We start from the raw sequence: 21,520 nt of genomic DNA, 5'->3' as shown, positions 1-21,520 counted from the left end.
CTCTCTTTTTTTAGGTTTTTACTGCTTCAGAATTTAATCAGACTAGAAGGAATAAATGCTTCAAGAACCAAAGTTTTGAAATCCGGTGCTCACAGTAACTGTAAAACACACACTCGAATAAACGGGACAAACATGTAACTTAAACAAGCTTATTTTTAATGGATCTGCAAAATCGTTTGAATTTCCAAAGAGAACGCTCCCCTCCCTGACACGTATCTGGACTAGAAGAGATACTTCCTGTGAATTACAAACATGGCAAAACTTACAAAAGACCCCAAAAACCCAAAGAAACCAGCATGCAGGAGAGAATGAGTAACTGAGTGAGGGGGAAAACAAAACAAAACAAAAATACACTGAGGAGATTCATAAAACAAGTCATTCTGAAAAATAAAGAACAAACTAAATTTAAAAACAAAACAAAATATATATAATGCCATTCTCTTCTGAGCAAAACGGTTGAATCCAGATGGTTCCACTTGGGCGTGTGTGGGGTTGAGTTAGCAGGTCAAGCAGAGAGGAGAGGACCAGTGTGTGTGTGTGTGTGTGTGTGTGTGTGTGTGTGTGTGTGTGTGTAACTGTTACAGAAAAGTGGTGTTTAAATGTGTTTGGGGGGGGGAATGAGCTCTAAGGCTCTACATTAAGGCACCGGACGAAAGAAATCAAATCAAAGAACAAAAAACAAAAAAATTAATAAAACAGCTAGAGAAGATCTCTCACACTAACACACAACACTAACCCCAAAACACTGGACAAAAGTCTTCATCTAGGATGTCATACTGAACGCTACGCCGCTCCTCTGTGCCGACGGACAGCGTCTCCAGGTCCACCGACGCTCTTTATGTAGTGGTGAATGCATGTTTGATTTTCATTTAAATTCATTTCATTCTTTCTTTCTTTAAACTTTAAAATAAGTACGAAGAAACATGAAATGACTTTCTCTTTACATTTCTTTTTTTTTTTTTTCAGAAATAAAATAATGTCAGCAAGCAGTCGTGAGTGTGAGAAAAGTTAGAGATGTGTTTTACAGAGAATCCCATGAGAAGGACAGAACGGAAGAGTGTTAGACAGAAACGAGGGATGAGTGAATGAAAGAGAGAAAAAGAGGGATATAGAAGAACAGATTGTGTGTGTGTGTTTGTGTAAAGTGTGTGAGCAACTGTGTGTGTCTGTTCAACTGCAGCACTTGGTCTTCCATCCTGTGACTCCGCCTCCAGTGCTGATGTCCACGTTTTCACTGTTGGGCTCTTTTACGGGCGTCTGCAAAAAACAAAAAAAACACACACAAAGTAGATATTAAGAAAAGATTTTGAGCTTTGGCTCCAACTCAAGTTTGTTTTGATCACTTCTGTTTCGTTTGGTTGGTTTCCAGCACCAAACTCACAGCACTGGTTGAGTCACTGTTGCTGTCCGGCTGATCAGGATGTTCAAACAAGCAGAGCGATGTTTTGATGGCGCCACAATGTTTATACTTTTCACTGGAGTCAACCTACAAATGGTTTACTTCTAGTTGTCTCTACACATTCAATTGATTGGATGGTTGTGGTTTGCTATTGGTTCATCTCAATCTCTTTATTTATAATAAATACTGCAATATTCCATTAAACAAGAATTGTCAGTTTTGATTTCATGGCGACTAAGCTTGAAATTGAAAGTGAAATTGACATGTGACGGCCAAGTATGGTAAATATGGAATTTGTCCTCTGCAGTTAACCCATCCAGTTAGTGAGTAGTGAACATACACACACTGCAAATCTCAGTCATTTCCTGTCGATACTTGAGACCAGTCTGACTCTCTAACCATTAGGCCACGACTGCCCCCATAAATGGAAGCAAGACGGTCAGGGTTGGAAATTAGCATGGGCTTAGGATTAGCCTTTTTTTTTATTTTTTTTTATATATATATATTTTTGTATAGGGGTGTGACGAGATCTCGTGCCACGAGATCTCGCGAGACTAAAATGTGACGAGATTTCTCGTCGAGGCGAAAAGTAGTCTCGTGATATTGCCATGACAGAGTGTTAGGATGATTAGGAAAGAATATGCCACCGCTACGTTTACATTACGCCTCCACTGTCGTTTTGCTTTGTATTTAAATAAAAAACATTTAATTCAGTTGGATAACGGTCGCCGCCGCTCCATATTTACAGAGTTATGCGCAATCGTGAAAGTGAAAGTAAACGCGAGCGCGCATTCAAACGCGATCTCAATACCCGCATTTTGAAAGCGGCTCCCTGATGAATGCAAATATCTCTGAATATGAAAGCTATCTTAGGCTGGGCAGTGTAGTTGTAACCATCTCTTAGCTCTGTATCAAAGAAAAATTTGGTCTTATTTGCACTTTGAATACTGAGAGAGAGCGATTATGGTTGCACTTATTAGGGGCCAAGCACCGAAGGTGCAAAGGCACCTATTGTAATCGTTAGATTTCTTTTTATTCTTCTTCTTCTTCTTCTTCCGCTCTTGAAGTCTATGGCAGCCCATAGAACCGCTTGCGGGAAAGTTGTGAAATTTGGCACACAGTTAGAGAACAGTCTGACCTTTGTCCATAGCAAATTTGGAGTCTCTAACTCAATCCCTCTAGCGCCACCAGCTGTCCAAAGTTGCATTTATGTTTATGCTAATAATTTTTGAACCGTAAGGGCTAGAAACAAAATTCCGTCATGAAAATTTTTCCGCCATTTTGAATTTTCTGACAAACGTACTTTTTCGAACTCCTCCTAGGCCGTTACTCTGATTTTCATGAAAATTGAACCAGATCATCTTCAGACCATGCCGACAAAAAGTTATGGAATTCAAGTTGATTCCTCAAACCGTTTTCGTAAAACACGCGAACGAATTGTATGTAGTGCTTGCAAAAATAGACATAACGCTGTATCTCCGCAATGCTTTATTGTACTCAGACCAAACTTAGTACATGTCATCACAAGCATGACCTGAGGCATCACGCAGTGTTTCAGTGCAGCACCACTTACTGGAGTGGAGATATGAAAAATATGGCTATTTTTGCTTATAACTTCTGATGGGTTTGACCAAAAATCATAAATGTGGCCTCGTTAGATTCGGGGCATCATGTTGAGTCGAATAATATCCAATTTTCCCATATCGGCCATTTTGGCCATCAGCCATTTTGAATTTTGTGCTAAAACGCTGTATTTTACGATCGCATTAGCATATCGATACAAAACTTGGTATGGGTCATCAGGACAATGCCCTGAAGGAGGCTTGAGAGGTTTCGGACCAGCGCCACCTTGTGGTCAAAAGTTATAACAAAATTTACAAAAATGCTAATAACTTTTGACTATATTAACCGATTGTAATGAAACTGGTCTCAGTTGATTCCTTGGGTCATGCCGAGAACAAAAATATCAAATTTGCCATAGTCGGCTGAACTTCCTGTCCGTCATATTATTTTTCCTTAAAAACCTACTTTTTTGTACTCCTCCTAGACCGTTGCTCCGTTTTTCACCAAAATCGAACTGTATCATCTTCAGACCATGCCGACAAAAAGTTATGGATTTCAAGTTGATGCGTCAAATCGTTTTCGTATACCAGAGCAATGAATTTGAGGCATGACGCAAAACCCAGTCTTGAAGCTGTATCTCTGCAATGCTTTGACATATTGACACCAAACTTTGCAAGTGTCATTGTCAACTCACTCTGACCATACCACATTAATATGGTCACAGCGCCACCTATTGGTGGAAAGTGATAAACCAGTAAATCTTTATTATTGACTGTGTGTGTGATTTTTCAGCTCTTTTTCCTAAAATGATCCTAATAGGTCTTTAATTGCTCACTGTTGCCGTTGGTCTGATGCTCACGGCCATGTTGGCTGGCTTGTTGTGCCGCTTTTGTGCTTGGCCCCGTAATTGCTGCTTGCAGCTATATTTGTAAAGTGTTACCATAAAAATGAATAACAGTTTTCTCTTAATCTTATTAAGCACAAACAATAAGGTTTCATTTGTTAACATTAGTTAATGCACTGTGAACTATCATGAACTAACAATGAATGACTATTTTTATTAACTAACATAAAGATTAATAAATACTGTAGCAGCACATATATTGCTCATTGTTAGTTGATGTTGGTTAATTAATGTTAATAAATGAGACCTTATTGTAAAGTGTCACCCATTTTTATTTATACTGTTTTTATTTCTATGATCAGTTTGTGGAAAGGAGCTCAGTTAGGAGGTCAAAAGTTGTAGAAGCTCATAAATCATGTACAGTAAGGTCTGAAGAGACTGAAATCATACAGAAGAGAAGTCAGTCAGTTGAGTTAGTGGCAAAACCTTTTACAGTACTTGAGTATTGTTGTCTTTTACTGCATATGATAATTCATACTCAAAGTAGAACTGAAATGACATTCATTACAAGATGATTAGTTAAAACATTTCAAATACATCTGCAGAATATTTTTTCTAGTCATGTATTTCGCCATTGAGGATTTCTTAAAAATAGTGTGTAAAAATCTTGTCTGGTCTCGTGAACTCAATCAAGTCTGGTCTCGTGAGATACCCGTCTCGTCACACCCCTATTTTTGTAACATAATATAGTTAAGCAATATTACACAAGCAAGAGTTCTGTTTTCCCCTGAATATCAGCAGTGATATTGATTTTATATAACAATTCAATTAAGTTAATATTAAGTGACTTACACTACAAATTTCCCACATATTTTCCCATCATTTCATATTTTTATATTCAAAATGTTTTATTTAAAACTTTGATCTCATAGCAATATTTATGCAATTGTAATTGAGCTGCATTAAACAGTCTGTGTAACTATATCTAAATGCCATTTCAGATGCAGCTTCTGTGCCACGTCTGCAATGCAAAGATGAATTTTGTTGATACCGATTTAAGATGATTGGTAAAAGCATTATGGTATCTTATTTTTCTAATTGAATTTGATTACATGTGAAAATTTAACAAAATGAGATGCATTTTGTATGAAAAAGATTTACTAAATCAAATTGAAATCATGACCCTAAGAATCAAATCGAATCATTACAAACAATTTCAACCCCTAACTGTTGATGTAAGCGACATGCACAATCCAAAATCAAACCACTAACCTGTCAAAGAGATATTACAAAATTCAACAGTGTCCCATATCAACAGAAACAGAACTGGGGTGGGAATCTTCAGCGATTCAATTTGGATTCATCACAATGCAATTTCAAAGTTATTCAGTGATGTGATGGTGGCTCATCTTGTTGCATGATTCTGAACATACAGGGCCTGTTTACACCTGGTATTAAGATGTGTTTAGGTCGATCGGATCACAAGTGGACGACGCTAAATACAGGTGTAAACAGGGGCTAAAATGTTTTGAGCTTGTCCACTTTCGACCACTTCCGATGGTAGTTGAAAACGCATTCGATCGGATTGCTTTCATAGTGGAAATGCTCATGTGGTCGAATGTGTTTAACAGCCACAAAAGACCATCTACTCTCCATCTACTGACCTAACACGTAAACATTATGGGAAGTGCACTAGCCAGACAGGATGTAAACTTTGTTGGCTGAAGACGAAAAACGTACAAAACACAATGTTCACTCATCATTCCTGATTTCTAACACACACTCACAGCATTCAGCGTGATCTTGTGGCTATCAATGTTTTTCAGTCATCTCCAGTCGTGTTTATATGGAAATTGCGTAAGTTTATGTTGTCCAATAGATTGAAAGATCTGAAAAAACCCATACATTTACCCACCCATAGAATCTTCCCTCAAAGAAATCAGGATAGAAGTGGTTGAAAGTGGACAAAAGAGATGGATTAAAACACCAGGTGCAAACAGGTATGCGTCTGCCTTGTCTACTTGTGATCCGATCAACCAAAATGGATCTTAATACCAGGTGGAAACAGGGCCACAAACTCATTTCTGCTCTAGAACAGCAGTATCTTGTAGAGTAAACACCAGCTGAATTCACAAAAGATCAGCTGCTGTAACTGTATTTATGAGTCAAATGAAACAACATCAATGCACTTTTGTGCTGCAATGGTTTTGCTTAAATGCTCAATCATACCAATGGTGATATCAGTCAGTGATTCCAGAACTCACCTTTCTGAGAATGTCTTCTGCTAACGTGAGGAACGCCTTCTCGATGTTGATGTTGGCTTTTGCACTTGTCTCAAAGAAGCGAATCCCGTGTTCTCTGGCGATCTAAGGATCAGCACAAGAACAGTTAATAGTGGTCGATGGATATACAAGCTGATATTAATTATTGGTATCGGCTAATAAAGTTCTGTTTGGCCAATGTATTGGACTTTTATTTTGAAAGCATGGAGAAGTTCAAATAATTTTTCCATTTTCATTTTTTTTTTTCCAATTTAGTAAATATTATGTAAAATAAATATAAATTTAATTTCAGCAATTGTTATGCATGTCTTTTTACTATCTTTAACCTTGTCCATCAAAAACTAGTGGACAAATTGACCATCCTGACCAGTCTCTCACCTGTTCCCCCTTGGCTTTTGGTACGATACGTTTGTCCTCCATGTCACACTTGTTGCCTAGCAGCATCCTCTCCACATCCTCATTAGCATGCTGCAACAAACACACATATGAGATTATGCATTCTTATATTATCCTTACAAATAGTACCGTTCAGACTCACAGTCCAAACTAAAGTGACTTCAGAAGTCTTTGAAGAAACAGTACTGAAGTACTTAGTTTGGATCAGTGGTGTGAGTGACTTGTTGGTACGAACAACACGTGACCAAACACACAACCACATCCCTCATGGAGTCTCGTTATATGAATTCTCTTGAAATTGCTGATTATTGGGAAATTCTGCATGAATCATCACACTGAAATTCAAACAGTCAGCAGTTCCACAACACAGCTACACATCTTTATGTTGGTTTTTCTATAAAACTGGAACTTCAAAAGTCCTACACCAGCTGTTCTCAACTCAAAACTGGGTCGCAGGTCTGTTCTATTTATAATAATAAAATAATAAAGAGCAAATAACTATATGATCATGCATAGTCAGACTAGCAAAATAAATAGGCAAATTAACTTTTAAAAGCAAAGAGAATGCACTTGAAGTCAAAAGATGTGCTTCCAACAAATTTGGGCACAAATTCATGTCTCAAAAAACAAAATCAAAATTATGCAAGGTAAAAGAAAACTGCATTCAGTATGATTTCACTTGACCAGAATGTGTTTTGTGCCGTCAATTATTGGCCAAAACTTTCCTATTCAGCCCATGTCATGTTAATAACTTAACAAAACTAAACCTGGCACAATGATATATATATATATATATATATATATATATATATATATATATATATATATATATATATATATATATATATATATATATATATATATATATATATATATTATATATATCAATGATACTAAAATAACAGCATTAAGCCTTTGCATTTCTTATTTTTCTAATAAGCACACTTATTAAGTTGACTATTGTGTCAAATGTAAAATCTGTGTCTCAAGGCAAAACTTCAACACTACATTGCAAAATTTTCCATTCAAAACACACGCAATCCTATTAAAACCACACTTCCTGGATGACCGTGTCTAATATGTTGTCAGTAAGATTGTGTGGAGACTGACCTCGTCAATGTTTCTGAGCCATTTGCTGATGTTTTCGAAGCTCTTGGCGTTGGTGATGTCATATACGAGCATGATTCCCATGGCTCCTCTGTAGTAAGAGGTAGTGATGGTGTGAAACCGTTCCTGCCCCGCTGTATCCCTGCACAAACACAATCAAACACTTCAGTCCAGCCGTCACCAAATGGATCATAGAACACACACAGGATCCAAATTTAACTTTGGTTGGCAATATCTGGTGACCGTAGCTGACCAGTTGTTAAGCAGCACCAATTGTTACCAACCAATTCTACCTCAGCAACTGTTGCCGTCCGCTATACTGTTTGTCAAACGATTGTCTAATGTCCTTGTGAGTCAATATGCTACAAGGCAGTTTCACAGAATTTATTCAAAATGGAAAACACAGTGCTGGGACAATAAGCATAAGAAACAGACAGAAATTTAAATCGTAATTCAGTGAAAATCCACCAAACTTGTAAAACGTCATTCACTTGGATGTATTCGGATTTTAAAAAAAAGAAAAAAAAAAAGAAAAGGGAGCCAAACGTCACACACATTTGCCCCAGTGACAATGGAATTATTTAGGTGCTTTTACTTTTTATATCTACAGTAAACGGTCATTAAACCGATCATGTCACTGTGACACCTACATTGCTGTTCTACCTGTTACTTTTAGAGCCTTTTTTTTTTTCTTTTACTGTCGTCATACCAGAATGGTAACACATTCCAGACCGCAAGCCACCATGAAAAAAACAAAACTATGAAGAACAACATTTTTTCCAGTAGATCAGTTTCTGAATTGCATGCTAGCATGAATAAGGTGTTCATTTTGTGTCCAGCATATAAAGTAAGCACACTAAACACACACTAAGTACTTACCATATCTGTAGCTTTATCTTCTTTCCTTGCAATTCAACTGTTTTGATCTTAAAATCAATGCCTAAAGAAAGAACAGAAAGACAGTTAAAAGACACTGCATTCACAACCCATTTTATTTCTGTAATCTTCAGTAAAACAGAATATTCAATGAGAAAAAGTAGTAGGACAGGTCTGAATTTTATTCATTGGAAATTGACTGGTTCCACCAATGCTTTCCATATTAAGGCAAGAACACACCAAGCCGACGCCGACGAACTAGTGGCGACGAAAGCAGACTGCGGGGTTGGCTCACGTCGGCAGCGTCTGTGTCCAAAGTTGCCCTGACACACCAAACCGACGCTAAACAGTCGACGGCCAAGTAGCACGTCAGTTCTGCGCCTGCGTGAGATGAAATGCCTTTCCAAACCAGAAGGCGGCAGTAGCTGAACAGCCAATCAGAATGATCAGATGGTCCGACGAGCTCCAACGCCGATTCAACATGTCGAATCGGCCGGAAAAAAGCCGACGAGGACCAACTTCAGCCGACGGTGCGGAACACACTGAGAAAACTTAGTCGGCCGATGAAGAAAAACTGCCCGACGGCCGACCGTCGGCTTGGTGTGTTCCTGCCATTAGAATGGAGTCAGATCTGAATGTGAGTTTGCAGTGGATTGTGGTGCTACTTTTTTTAAGTGGATTGTCATTTGCTATAATCAATGCAATCTTTAGCACATTAACTGGCTTTTGCACCAGGTAGTTATAGGAACTAGCCACCAGGGCGGTCCCCTAAGAAATAATGTTCTTCTTCATTAGCTTACAATATGTTTAACAGTCTTATCTTATACATTATTAGATAGAACTGTTAAACAAAGAAAGTAAACTGTATACGAAAAAGTATTATAACGTTTTGGTTGATGCCCAATGTCGCTAGCTGAGCAGAATTACATAATTATGTTTCAGTTAGTCCCTTCAAAGTCACGTTGGATTTCCTCAGCATAAAGGTTCCTGGTCCATCTATCGCCGTTTTCCATGTTCGTGGAGTAAATATATAGTAGTGTTGTCAAAAGTACTAACTTCTGTACTGAAAGTTTTAAAAATGATGCTTTGAGCACTGTTGAGCGGATTGGTAAACACCTCTGATTGGCCGTTGTGTTCACGTGCTCATCGGATAAGTCTGTGATTGGCTACAATGATCAACACACGGGAGCGTTTGAAAGCACATTGAAGTGTTTGAATTTGAAAACAGGACTGAGCTGCGATAGACGCCTGCTTTCAAACACTCCCATGTGTATCTGTGTAAGCGCTTGGTGAAGAGAGTCATTGATGACTATTTACAATGTTTTTGAAGAGTTGATCTTTGAAGCCAATCACAGACATCCAATCAGAGGTGAATCCGCTCAACAGCGCTCAAAGCATCACATTTTTTACATTTCAGTACTAACCTGGTACCGAAGTCGGTACTTTTGACAACTCTAAGTAAATATATAGGCTATAAATGATGTTGACATTAACACTCGCCAAATGCAGGTAGATTTCAGCTGTGGTGGGTAAGACTGCCACTCCCACTAGCCACTTTGTGGCGGGTTGAATATAATTTCAGCCTACAGCCTAATCAAAGGTAGCCAAGCTCATAGTAGCACAAAATTACAATCCAATCACTATTCGTTAATGATTAACTTGCAATTAGTGAAGGCAGGATAGGCGGAATCGCACTGAATGACACACAATAGAAGCACGCTCTCTCTGTCGCACGCGTGATCAGATCTCCTTGTGCCTGAATAGTCAAATTCAAGCACACACAGATATCAAAATGTCCATCGTGTGGAGTATCTTGTGTGAATACGGCCGGTTATGGCTTAAGTGGACATAAACAGGTGGGTAAAAACTAGATATGTGTCAGTATATTACATCCATGCATTCAGCAGCCCAATTAAATACCTGGCTGTCATTAATGTTAAACAACAAAAGATGTTAAATAAATACATGTTAAATAAACCTACTCTATCTGAAAAAAAGTTTAGGCTATTTAATTTACTATTGTATTTATAATTTGCCAATTTGCTTCTTTGTTCTTATAAAATGTATCATATTATGGTCATTTTACCCCTCCCCTTGCCCACCTGTACATACCAGCTGATATAGGCCTAGTCTTGATTTGGGTGGTCAATGTGCATTTGAAAGTTTGAAAGGGTTTTAAATCTAGCTAATCAAGTAAAATGACTCAAAATCATGTAATTTTAGCATGCCAAAGTCAACTTTAATCGTATAAAATGTAATTTCCTAACAGCAAAATTGTGGCCAGTGAAAATGCTGAGTGGCTAGTAACTCTGGAAAAACCACTTGCCACAGGTTTTGGTGAGCAAAAAAGTTAATGTCAAGCCCTGGGTGTGTTTACACAGCTTTTTAAAAATGACGGGTGCCAGTGTTTCGCATGTGTTCAGCCAATCGATGTACATTTATGTCACTGGTAGTTCCTACTGTGCTGGGTTAGACCCTACTCTAAAGTAGGAGCTAATTTAGTTCCCCCAAAAAGCCATTCCTAGAACCAAAATCATTCCCAGCTCCTGCGGTGAGAACACACCAAAAAGCGGGTACTTCCGCCATTAGTTACAGGAACTATGAAAAGGTTCCCTTTTGTGCAAAAGCCCCTAATGACTGTGTCAACTCCTGGTAACATTTTAGAAACAACAATGACTACATTAATACGCAGTCTAAAAAGAATAGTGGTTTCAGAGGTGGAACAGGTTAAATGATGCACTGATAAATCATACACAATAAGACCAAGAACATGTATCAAGAGGGTCATTTTCATTTCACGTTGACTGTTTACACCAAGTGTTATGCGACAAAACATACATAACTAATTTTTTGCACTAAATGGCTCCGTTACTGAATTTTCATCATTCAGTGTAAAAGTGTGGGATGTGCAGGCAATGGCATACATTAATTTGTTGTAAAATCTCCCCAAAAATCAGGACTTGTGAAATTTTTTCTCTAAGGCATTTAGCGTGGGAGAAGCTTTTCCAAATGAGACAAATGTGACACAGAAAAGCATCAGGAATCTATAGCAATATCGACTGGGCATTTATAACATGTTCCTTATTTTAAAAGCAAAGATATAAACCATGAGGTTTTTCAGAGACTTGAGCGGCTGAAAGTAGCATCACAGTGTGTGTTCATGTCGATGATGAAGGGTAGAGAGATCTCTACCGTTCCAGAGGGAACACTAGCAGCGTGTGTTGTTGAGACTAGCACGGACCAACACGGACAGGCAGACAGAATGGAAAGGTTCATCTGTGAAACTGCTGTGAGAGTTTAATGGCCCAATCACACAGTAAAAGCATTCAGACAAAAATTTAATCTGGAAAATGTCCTGAACAGATTGCTGGTAGTTACTGTGTTTGTCCATGCCACACACCAAAAAACACTGATGTTTGCAGAGAAACTTGGACTAGTAAGCAACTCCCACAATACCTTGGTAAACATAAGCGATGTGCAAAGGATAAACTTTAGCAACCACATAGCGAACACCTAAAACACATTAGCAATGGCATAGTAACAACTAAAATCACTCAAAACAGTAACAACCTAAATGACTACGACACCTCAGCAACTGCATAGCAACAACCTAATCCACTCAAAACACCTAAGAAATGCCATACAAACAACCTAAATCTCTCAAAACACCTTAGCGACCACATAGTAACAACCTAATCCACTCAAAACACCTTAAATGGCATACTAATGACTTAATCTAATCAAAACACCATAACAGCCACATAGTAACAACATCAATTAGGGATACACGATCATGGTTTGAGCAAATTTATTTGTTGTTTATTTGCTCTATTACAGGCCATACTGGCCTTAAAAAAGCCATTTGAAATGAGAGGCAATCGCGATCCAAGCAAAGATGCTATGCAAATGTAACATGAACAGTTGTTTTTGGTTTAAATTAGATTGTACAATTTCAAGATTTAAAGCAAAAACAGCATGATCTGACTGTAGCTTTGTGAAATTATGCTATGCACTGAAATTCCACATACCGAAAATTTTCGTCCGAAACAGCTATTTTCGGTTTCGAGCTGAAATGGTTTTGCAGGGCCGAAATCAGCGATGAAACAGACGTTTAATTAGCGCTTCTCCGATGGCACGTTTTTACTGTGTTCATTTCGTGCACACAATGCGGATAAGCTACAACAGTTAAACATGTCAGCCGAGTGGACACTAGCTCTGGAATGATAATATTAATTTCTCGATTTTAACGATGCCTTTACTAATTTTCTGGGCCTTGAAAATGGTAATTGCATTGCAGTCTATTGGAGGCCAAAAAATTCACAGATTTCATCAAAAATATCTTAACGGATTAATTCACTTTAAAATGAAAATTCACCCAAGATTTACTCAGAAATACGGAAGGCGGAAGCATTTTGAACTGCGAGAGGCGTTACACTATCTTCGTAGTTTGAATATGGAAGGCGGTCTGGCAGAATCTAGATATTTTACTTTATAACTTGTTAAATATGGTTATTTTTCTTACACAACATCTGAAGGTATGTTGAAAGATACAGTACAACTTACTGAAACGGAAACGCGGAAAGACACCAATGAAACAGCTTGTAAACAATGTCACGTACAGTAGCATTTACCTTAGCAATGCCATTCAGTGTCCACAGCTTGTGAAATTCACTCTTTCGCTACATATATGCACATTATTAGCTAGCTATATTCATTATATTTTACTTAACCTGTCTTGATTATATATCTTTAATGTATGTAGGGCTGGGCGATATATCGCATGCGACTGTCACGTGCATTTCGTCAGTAAAGCCGGTTCCCTGATTGCCGCTAAATCGCAATCACCTGCTTTCAAATGGAGCGGCATTTAATAAACAGAGCCGTAGTTCACTGATAAGCTACGCAATATCGCGTTCATTATCGAAGGCGATTCATCTGCTATATGAACGCGATATTGCGTAGCTTATCAGTGATCTACGGCTCTGTCTATTAAATGCCGCTCCATTTAAAAGCAGGTGATGGCGATTTAGCGGTAATCAGGGAACCGGCTTTACTGACGAAATGCGCGTGAAAATTGCATGCGATATATCGCCCAGCCCTAAATGTATGTTTAAATAAATACGTCATGAAAACAAGTTATGATGGCCACTGTGTAAATTAATATATTTTAACATTGAATATATAGTAATGTGCAAGAACATGCTCCCTCTATATAGTTTACAGCATAAACAGAGATAGATTTTTTTATCCTTAAGAAAATTTTAATTATAATTGAATTTATTTAAAGATGGAGACTGTTTAAAAAAAAGAAAAAAAGCATTTTTATGTTTAGTTTTCTCCCACCCGCTGTACCAAATCCGTACCAAACTGTGACTTCAATACCGAGGTACGTACCATCATTTTTGTGTACCGTTACACCCCTAGTCATCAGTAATAATAATCAAACAACAGTAAAGCTGAGAAAGAGAAAAATCACTCACAGCTCTTGAATGAAAAAAACGTTCAGATATTCTTAAATACTGAAAGCGTTCTTTGTTTACTGCTTGTAATATGTTTCTTTGTTCCTCTTTTTTATTTAGATCAAGAATCGTTTTGAAATCTGATTTTGACTCCCAGAAATGGAATCTGATTGGATTGTGAGGTGCCCAAGATTCCCACTCCTACGGGTTCCGATTTATGACCAGTTGACTAGGACAGCTCTAACCAAAATCACTCAAAATACCTCAGCAATGGCATAGTAACAACCTAAATCACTTAAACACCATAGCAACCAAACAGTAACGACCTAAATCATTTCAACCTGAAATACTCAAAACACCTCAGCAACCGCATAGTAAAAGGCACAAACCATTTTGTAAGAGGATTTGGATTGGGTTACTATGTTCTAACTAGGAGTGTAAAGGTACGCAAAAATGACAATTCGGTCCAATTATGGCGACATTTGTAAATAAAAAAAAATCTTTCTAACAAGCATGAAACCGTAAGATGCAAGTTATGCATTGAGGAAAACATGTCTTTAATGCATCAAGCAGCATTCATATCTGATAGGAGGGCAAGCCGGTTTAAACTGTATGCTTATGAGTAACTTTGAAGCGCAGCTTAATATAAAGCATGTCTCATGTTTGGAACAACTTGGATCGTCTACTTTTCCCACAGCTTCTCACTTTGTGTCCTCTGTTCATTTTCAAATATGTTCGCAACAAAGTATCGACGCAGAAGTTCCATGCATAGTCGTTAAAATAACTGCATTCATTCAGGACCGAACCGAAAGACCCGTAACAAAAATGTTCAGGATGAATATGACCGTTACACCCCAAGTTCTAAAATGCAAGACTGACCAACATATTTAACAGTAATGCTTAACAGAACTCCAACCACACACACACACACACACACACAGCTGCACTATGGGTGGGAGCTGCTTTATAAAATGATACACAAATGAGCAGCCAAAGACTGAGTCACTCTCAAACAATACACACAAACCACCACAGACAACAGAGCTAGAAAGAGACGGAAAGAAAATAAAAAGTGAAAACTCTGCAGATGAACACGAGAATATAAAAACAGGACACACACTCAGTTAAGCGGTTTAGTTTAAATTTTCTAAAGAGACATGATCGCTTTATATGATGAACAGATTGAATTTAGGCTTTTTTCACATATAAACATCGGTCAGTGAACGGAAGCTAAACCGTACTTGCTTGATGCGTGAGAACAAACCTCATTGGTTCATGCGGAAGCTCAAATGTGTTGCGTAACATGAGAATGAACCTCATTGGTTCTTGCGGAAGCTCAAACGTGCAGCATAACATGAAAATTAACCTCACTGGTTCTCGCACGTCAAGCAAGCACTGATGTGCGAGTTGATGAATGTTTATGTGGATAAAAGCCCAAATTAAATCTTTTCACCATATTAAGCAATTGTGTCTCTTCAAAAAATTTAGACTAAACTGCTCAATTCATATGAATTAGTTTAACGATCTCTTTATGAACGTTTTGAAGCGTCAAAGTGGTAGTTGCGTAGATGTCAATGGAGGGACAGAAATCTCTCAGATTTCATTCAAATATCTTCATTTGTTTTCTAAAGATGAACAAAAGTCTTATGGGTTGTTCACACCAGACGTGACTTCGCGTGTAGTTGGATGCTTAAACATTTTGATTTTGCTCGCTTCATTCGCGCGTGAAATTTACTTCACAACAGACGCAAATTTGCGTCATGAGAGGGGCTCTCCCCCTTCTTTAAATATGTGTCCCAGACTCTTCCACACACTTCCTCTGAATAAATACACAACTCGTCAGCGGGAAAGTAGTTGTAAAATACGGCGAATAAGCTCAATTTGCCGGCTTTAGCTAGCTAGTCTCAATATTTATATAGCCTATAGCTCAAATTGAGTAAAGACCGTTTTACTTACCAGATTGTCCGACCTCCTCACTCACTTTCTTCCAAGCAAGATCATTTTTATTCCTGTTTATATAAAAGTATGAAGATGTATCTTACAGCGACAATGATTCGGTCCTCCATTGTTGTTTCGGATTTCTGCCTCCATCACTACTAGAGCAAGCTCCTGATTGGTTAACGCGGCATGAATTTTCGCCAAAGTTCGGATTTTTCAGCTTGCGCGAGATGCACCCGAAACGCTCAATCCGCGCCACGTCATTCGCGCCGCAGGATGTCTATTCTCGTCGTTGCATTGACTTAACATGTAAATCACTCGCGCTTAACATTCGCGTCTGGTGTGAACGCACCATTACTGGTTTGGAACAACATGAGGGTGAGTAAATGATCAGAATTTTCATTTTTTGTGTGAACTAACCCTTTAAGAGCAGAAAGTTTGAGCCACGCTAATGCTACAAACGGCCTTGAGGCTCACAACTAGACGTTTCCGGCAGGGCACCTAGCATTTTCAGCTGGCTAAAAATGCTTTGGTGGACACATGGCCTGAAGGAAGCATTCACAAAATGTGACAATTCTACCTCATTTACTCCAAATTCATGTCTTTAAAAACCTGCATGTTTTTCTTCTGTGGAATTTCAGAGATGCTATTCTATTGCATACAATGTACTGTAAAAGTAGTTGAGAAAAAAAATAGTAGCCAGGATATTCTGCCCTACATCAACAAATGAAAATAATACACAGGTTTAACGTGACATCAGGGTGAGTAATCTGTTTGAGAAGTCTGGTTTATACTGGCTGTCATAGCACCAAATGTGAGGCTGTTTTAAAACTTGGGTTATACGAGTTCTGAACACAAAGGACGTGGAAGGGTTCCTGACAGGCAGCCAATCAGACCCCTTCCAATGAGCCTCTGCAGCTGTGGGGCCCCTCAAGGGTCAAGACTGAAGCTCCGCCCAACTGAGCCAAGATCCTGTCAATCAAAGAAAGAGAATGCACTACTGCCAGACAGAAAGGGAGAAAGTGAGAAAAAGCTCCATTAGTCCCTTTTTATGCATTTCGAAGTTTATAAAGACAATAAATCATGAGTTTAATAGAGCAAATACGGTTAAGATGTGCGTTTGTGTGTGAGCATGTAAGGTGATCTTTCACTGGGACTGCAGGGAGTTTCCGGTGAGTATTTTAAGGCCCTGAACTACAGAAAGAAGGAGAGAGAGAGATGGACTTAATGTCAACATGAAATGACATTCATAACCCATATTATTATTAAGTGACAGAAAAAAATGCAATGCGGGACTTTAGTTTATCCATCAGGAATTAAAGTTTGCAGTCAAATGTGAAGGACTAACTTTTTGAAACAGATCTGTCATTGGTCAAAACATAAGCGGCCTTGGTGACATTAGCTATAAAATAAAGGCGGAGCAAGTTGTTACTTTGTTAAAACAGATTGCAAGAACGATATAGGCCTATTTATTTGAAATAACATGGAGAATAATACAAGAAATATGCATTTAAGAAAATGTAAATAAGGGATTTAAAAAAAGCAACCAAAAGAAACATGAAGACTGAAAAAAGAACAAACTGGATTAGAAGAGAAATATGAGTGTGAAACCGAATTCTCACTGATCTGATCACTTATACCACAGTTTCCTGAGAGTTCAGAACATCAGCCTTGTGCTGACATAGTTTACAACTGCCACCTGATCACACACTCTTGCTGATGGCAACAGGAAGCCACAGGTTGGATGTGGTCACCTGACGAACCGTGAGCAGTCATGTGACTCACAGCACAGAGATAAAAAACACCACTGTAAAGGTCACAAACACGCCCTTGCCCATCCTGAAACCAGGTCAATATTTGTTTTCATTCTTAATCATGATCATATACATGTTTTAGAGGGGATTTTATCAGTCCAAAACATAATCAATGACTGCATTCAACTTCTATATAAAAAGCATGCGTCACTAAAAACAAGCAGATTAAAATATTTTACATTAACCAATACTGAATGACCCATGTGATCACAACCAAAACGTAAAGAGGTGGCACAAGCTGAGTTACATTTCAAACGTTTTACTATTTATTTCTTTGAAATAAATAGTAAAACAAGTGCTGATTAATCATTCACAATAGCCTGGAAGAACCAAACGTGTATCATGAGTCAATTTAGATTTCTCTTTCAACTTAATTTTTGATTCATTTCTTTATATGAACAAGCTTGAACATGCATCACAAAAATTGGTTCTAATTCGTTACAGGCCAACATACAAGAACTCTTAGAGGGGACCTATTATGCTCTTCACAAGATGTAATCTGTAAGTTTCTGGTTTTCCCAGAATGTGTCTGTGAAGTTTCAGCTCAAAATACCCCACAGATCACTTATTATAGCTTGTGAAATTCACCCCTCTTTGGGTGTGAGCAAAAACACTTTTTTGTGTGTGTGTGTCCCTTTAAATGCAAATGAGCTGCTGCTTCCGGCCACTTTCCAGAAGAGGGCGGAGCTTTAACAGCTCGCACTTCGGTTGCTCTACAACAACAAAGCTGGAGAATCTCACGCAGCCAAAATGAGGATTGTCAGTAACGGTGTTCAGCCTTACATTGTTCAAACCGGAGTCGACACTGATGGAGAGACTCAGGAAGAAGTTACAACTTTTAGAATGAAACTGGACATTTCTGTAAAAGAAAATATCTCCCTTTGCATTGAACTTTGAGCATCGTAACTTTGCAGATGTTGTTTATGCTCAAACAGCAACATTACACATTAACTAAAGTTAACAGACATGATCAACAACCAAGCAAACGTATATGACAAATAATCTCCGAAAATAATATATAAAGAAAATAAAGTGACCTAAGTATAATTTCATTATAATACTAAATAAAAGTAACAACAACAACAAAAAATATTTAATAATATTATGATAATAATACTTGAATTCAGTTTGGTTTCATGTTGACAAAAGTAACATCTAACAGTTACAGGATCTAAGCTTTCCTTCAGCCAAAACTAATGTGGGATATTTCTTCTTAAAAATCAAACAAAATGTCAGCGAGAGAGCATCTAGGATCAGTTCTTTAAGATAAACGGACAGGGCCGGCTGTGTCTAAATTTGCCCCGTGAACTGGTGTGGCAGTGAGATCTCCTGTTACCCCCAGAGAAATGACCCTGCTGTTCGTAAACTGAGTTCAAGAGCATCTGCTGAATGACGTTCTCATGTAGTTCCTGTGATCTAACAGGTATGGCCTGCATTCACCTTCCTGACATCTTAACACAGACGAAGAGTGAGGATAGATAAATATCTGCAATCAATCAAGACAAGCTGTCTATTTTGCATTTACATGTTAAAAGATGATTGTCAGGTGACATGATGGATTTGACAGCTAAAAAAGTCAAATAAACAGGTAACCAAGAAAACAACAATGGACTTTAAACTCAAAATCAACAAATCAAATTTAATGTGGCCCTTTTAGGATGCTTACAAAAAGTACCATGGTATGACAAGGGATTCTAGACACTGTCCACTCGAAAGGTACCTTGGAAAACCCCTGGCACAATTATAATGTGGTACTTCTTCCGAAGTACTTTTTATGAAAGGGTTGAGAGATTGCAACTCTCACACCTGGCCATCACCCAAAAACATACACACAGACCAGCAAAACCCCACCTCAGATGTGCCTTTCCCATGATATCATACAGAAAACACCGCAAGGAACTGAAATGACAGGTTTAGCACAGAGAACACAGTTAGGCAAGCATTGGCGTGAGCAGATATGCGCATGCGCAGTAGCGCAGCAGATGACGCCACAATCATGAATTGTTTATGCTTTTAAAACACAACTTATGATCGATTATTTCAACAAACTCGCAAGTTAAACGCACTAGTGACACAGTAAATGTGTTTTTACTAGACTGTTAACAGGTTTAACCCTTCGAGTGGTGGATTTTTGTGGTTACTACATGTAACTGGCTGATTAAACCTTTAACCTGAACCATTCACGATGTATCGATCTCATCTGGACAAAACAATAGCTACATATTAAACATCTACAAACCATTAATTTGACTCCTCTGGCATCATCTTGTCAGTCAACTCGCATGTTGGCACGAACTTTAGCTAAATAATCTCAACAATAACAATAATCCAAATAGACAGAAAGGCGTCTAATAGACAAGCTTCACAACTCTACAACATGATTCTGAATCAACTGAGGGTGATTCACTCAGCTGATATGAATCAGTTAGCCGGTTAGCATGCTAAAGCCCAGAATCAAGGCCTAGTCACCATATACACACACATTTAACAGCATTTCTCACCTAAAACAATGAATAAACCCCTCAGACCGGGTAGATTCGGGTGTGATACTCACCTATGGTGGAGATAAAGGTGGTGTTGAAGGCGTCATCGGAGAATCGGAACAGCACGCAGGTCTTTCCCACCCCAGAATCACCAATCAAAAGCAGTTTAAAGAGCAGATCATATGTCTTCTTCGCCATCTGAGCTCTTATAAACACACACTGATGAGAAGCGGATAGAGACTAACTGTGTGTTAAAGGGAAAGTGTGTGTGTGTTGTCAGAAAACACACACCGGACAGTCTCTTCGCAGCTGAATTGCGTTGATTTCCACTGTAGAGTCTTTTTAAATTCCTAAGGAGATATTTAAGATGTGTGTTTCCTCTCAAAGTGTTCGTTTGGTGTTTTTAATGTCTCTGTCTTTCTTTCTCTCACACACTGTCGGGACAAAATGGCTCCTCCGCCCGACTCTCTTTCTTCAAACTACACCAGCGATCTGATTCAAATGAAAGCTATTCCGCTTCATCCCAGCGATGCAGAACCGCGTAGATCTCGTTTGACAGCTGGTTCCGAAAAGACAGTCCTTACCGGGTCCGTTTGTGGAGTTTAGAAGAGGACAAACACACCGACGACCGACCAACCGCCGTCGCCTTCGAATGGAGCCACCACGGCGACACCCTAGATTTCAGAGCCACGCCTCTCTTCCCGCCCCTACGCCAGGGCCTGGGTTTGTGATTGGCCGAACGCGCCGTTTTTCAAATCAATCTCGGACGCTCATTGGACGGAGCACCAACCGTCCGGAGACATTGACGTAGCTTTTCGGGGAGGGCGAATGCAGCTGGCGCAGCCCAGAACCTGGCCCGTAAACGACACTTCGTGGCCCGACAGTTAGTTTCCGTCAGCCCGGACCATCGCAAAGGGGTGTGATTGGGTCACCCTGACGAATCCAGATGTTTAGTCAAACCCGGTGACGTCAGTCCGGGCGTGTCCCTTTTAGAACATTTCCATATGACAGGGCGAAAGTTATCCGCTGACAATGCCGAAACATGGTACTTCATAGCAAGACCATGATGGTGCATGTCAAAACCATGGAATTATCATGCACTTATAAAAACAGAACGATGTTATTATTTTCTGGGTACATTTAACACGGTTTTCTTGTAAATACTATGGTACACATTTCAGTACTATGGTATACACTCTTAAAATAAAGGTTATTTATTTATTTTGTGTATGTAGCCTAGTGATGCAATAGAAGAACCATTTCGGGATAAGAACCTTGAACAGTTCTATAATCATTTCTCAATCGCTTTGGCTCAATTCTTGAACTGATTTTTTTTTTTCTCAAAACAATAAGTTCATC

The 21,520-nt window shown here is 38.7% G+C and overlaps 1 protein-coding gene across 1 annotated transcript; it reads right to left on the bottom strand.

The window, feature by feature from the left end:
* Nucleotides 1–135: 135 nt before the first annotated feature.
* Nucleotides 136–20,854, bottom strand: rab10 (RAB10, member RAS oncogene family). Its single transcript, XM_048207738.1, has 6 exons — nt 20,233–20,854; nt 8,471–8,531; nt 7,595–7,733; nt 6,467–6,556; nt 6,071–6,172; nt 136–1,257 (listed from the first exon to the last, which is right to left on the bottom strand). The coding sequence occupies exons 1-6, from the start codon at nt 20,357–20,359 to the stop codon at nt 1,171–1,173; spliced, it is 606 nt and encodes a 201-aa protein (XP_048063695.1). The 5' UTR covers nt 20,360–20,854; the 3' UTR covers nt 136–1,170.
* Nucleotides 20,855–21,520: the final 666 nt, after the last annotated feature.

Source organism: Megalobrama amblycephala, linkage group LG11, assembly GCF_018812025.1.
Source record: "Megalobrama amblycephala isolate DHTTF-2021 linkage group LG11, ASM1881202v1, whole genome shotgun sequence".
Taxonomy (NCBI): domain Eukaryota; kingdom Metazoa; phylum Chordata; class Actinopteri; order Cypriniformes; family Xenocyprididae; genus Megalobrama; species Megalobrama amblycephala.
This window is presented reverse-complemented; position numbering and strand designations above follow the sequence as displayed.

Excerpts from the sequence above, each read along its gene's own strand:
- rab10 (XM_048207738.1), bottom strand. The coding sequence starts at position 20,359 with ATGGCGAAGAAGACATATGATCTGCTCTTTAAACTGCTTTTGATTGGT. Across the intron at positions 8,532-20,232 it reads CACCTTTATCTCCACCATAG|GCATTGATTTTAAGATCAAA; the intron begins GTGAGTATCACA and ends TTCTTTCTTTAG. Across the intron at positions 6,173-6,466 it reads CAAAAGCCAAGGGGGAACAG|ATCGCCAGAGAACACGGGAT; the intron begins GTGAGAGACTGG and ends GCTGATCCTTAG.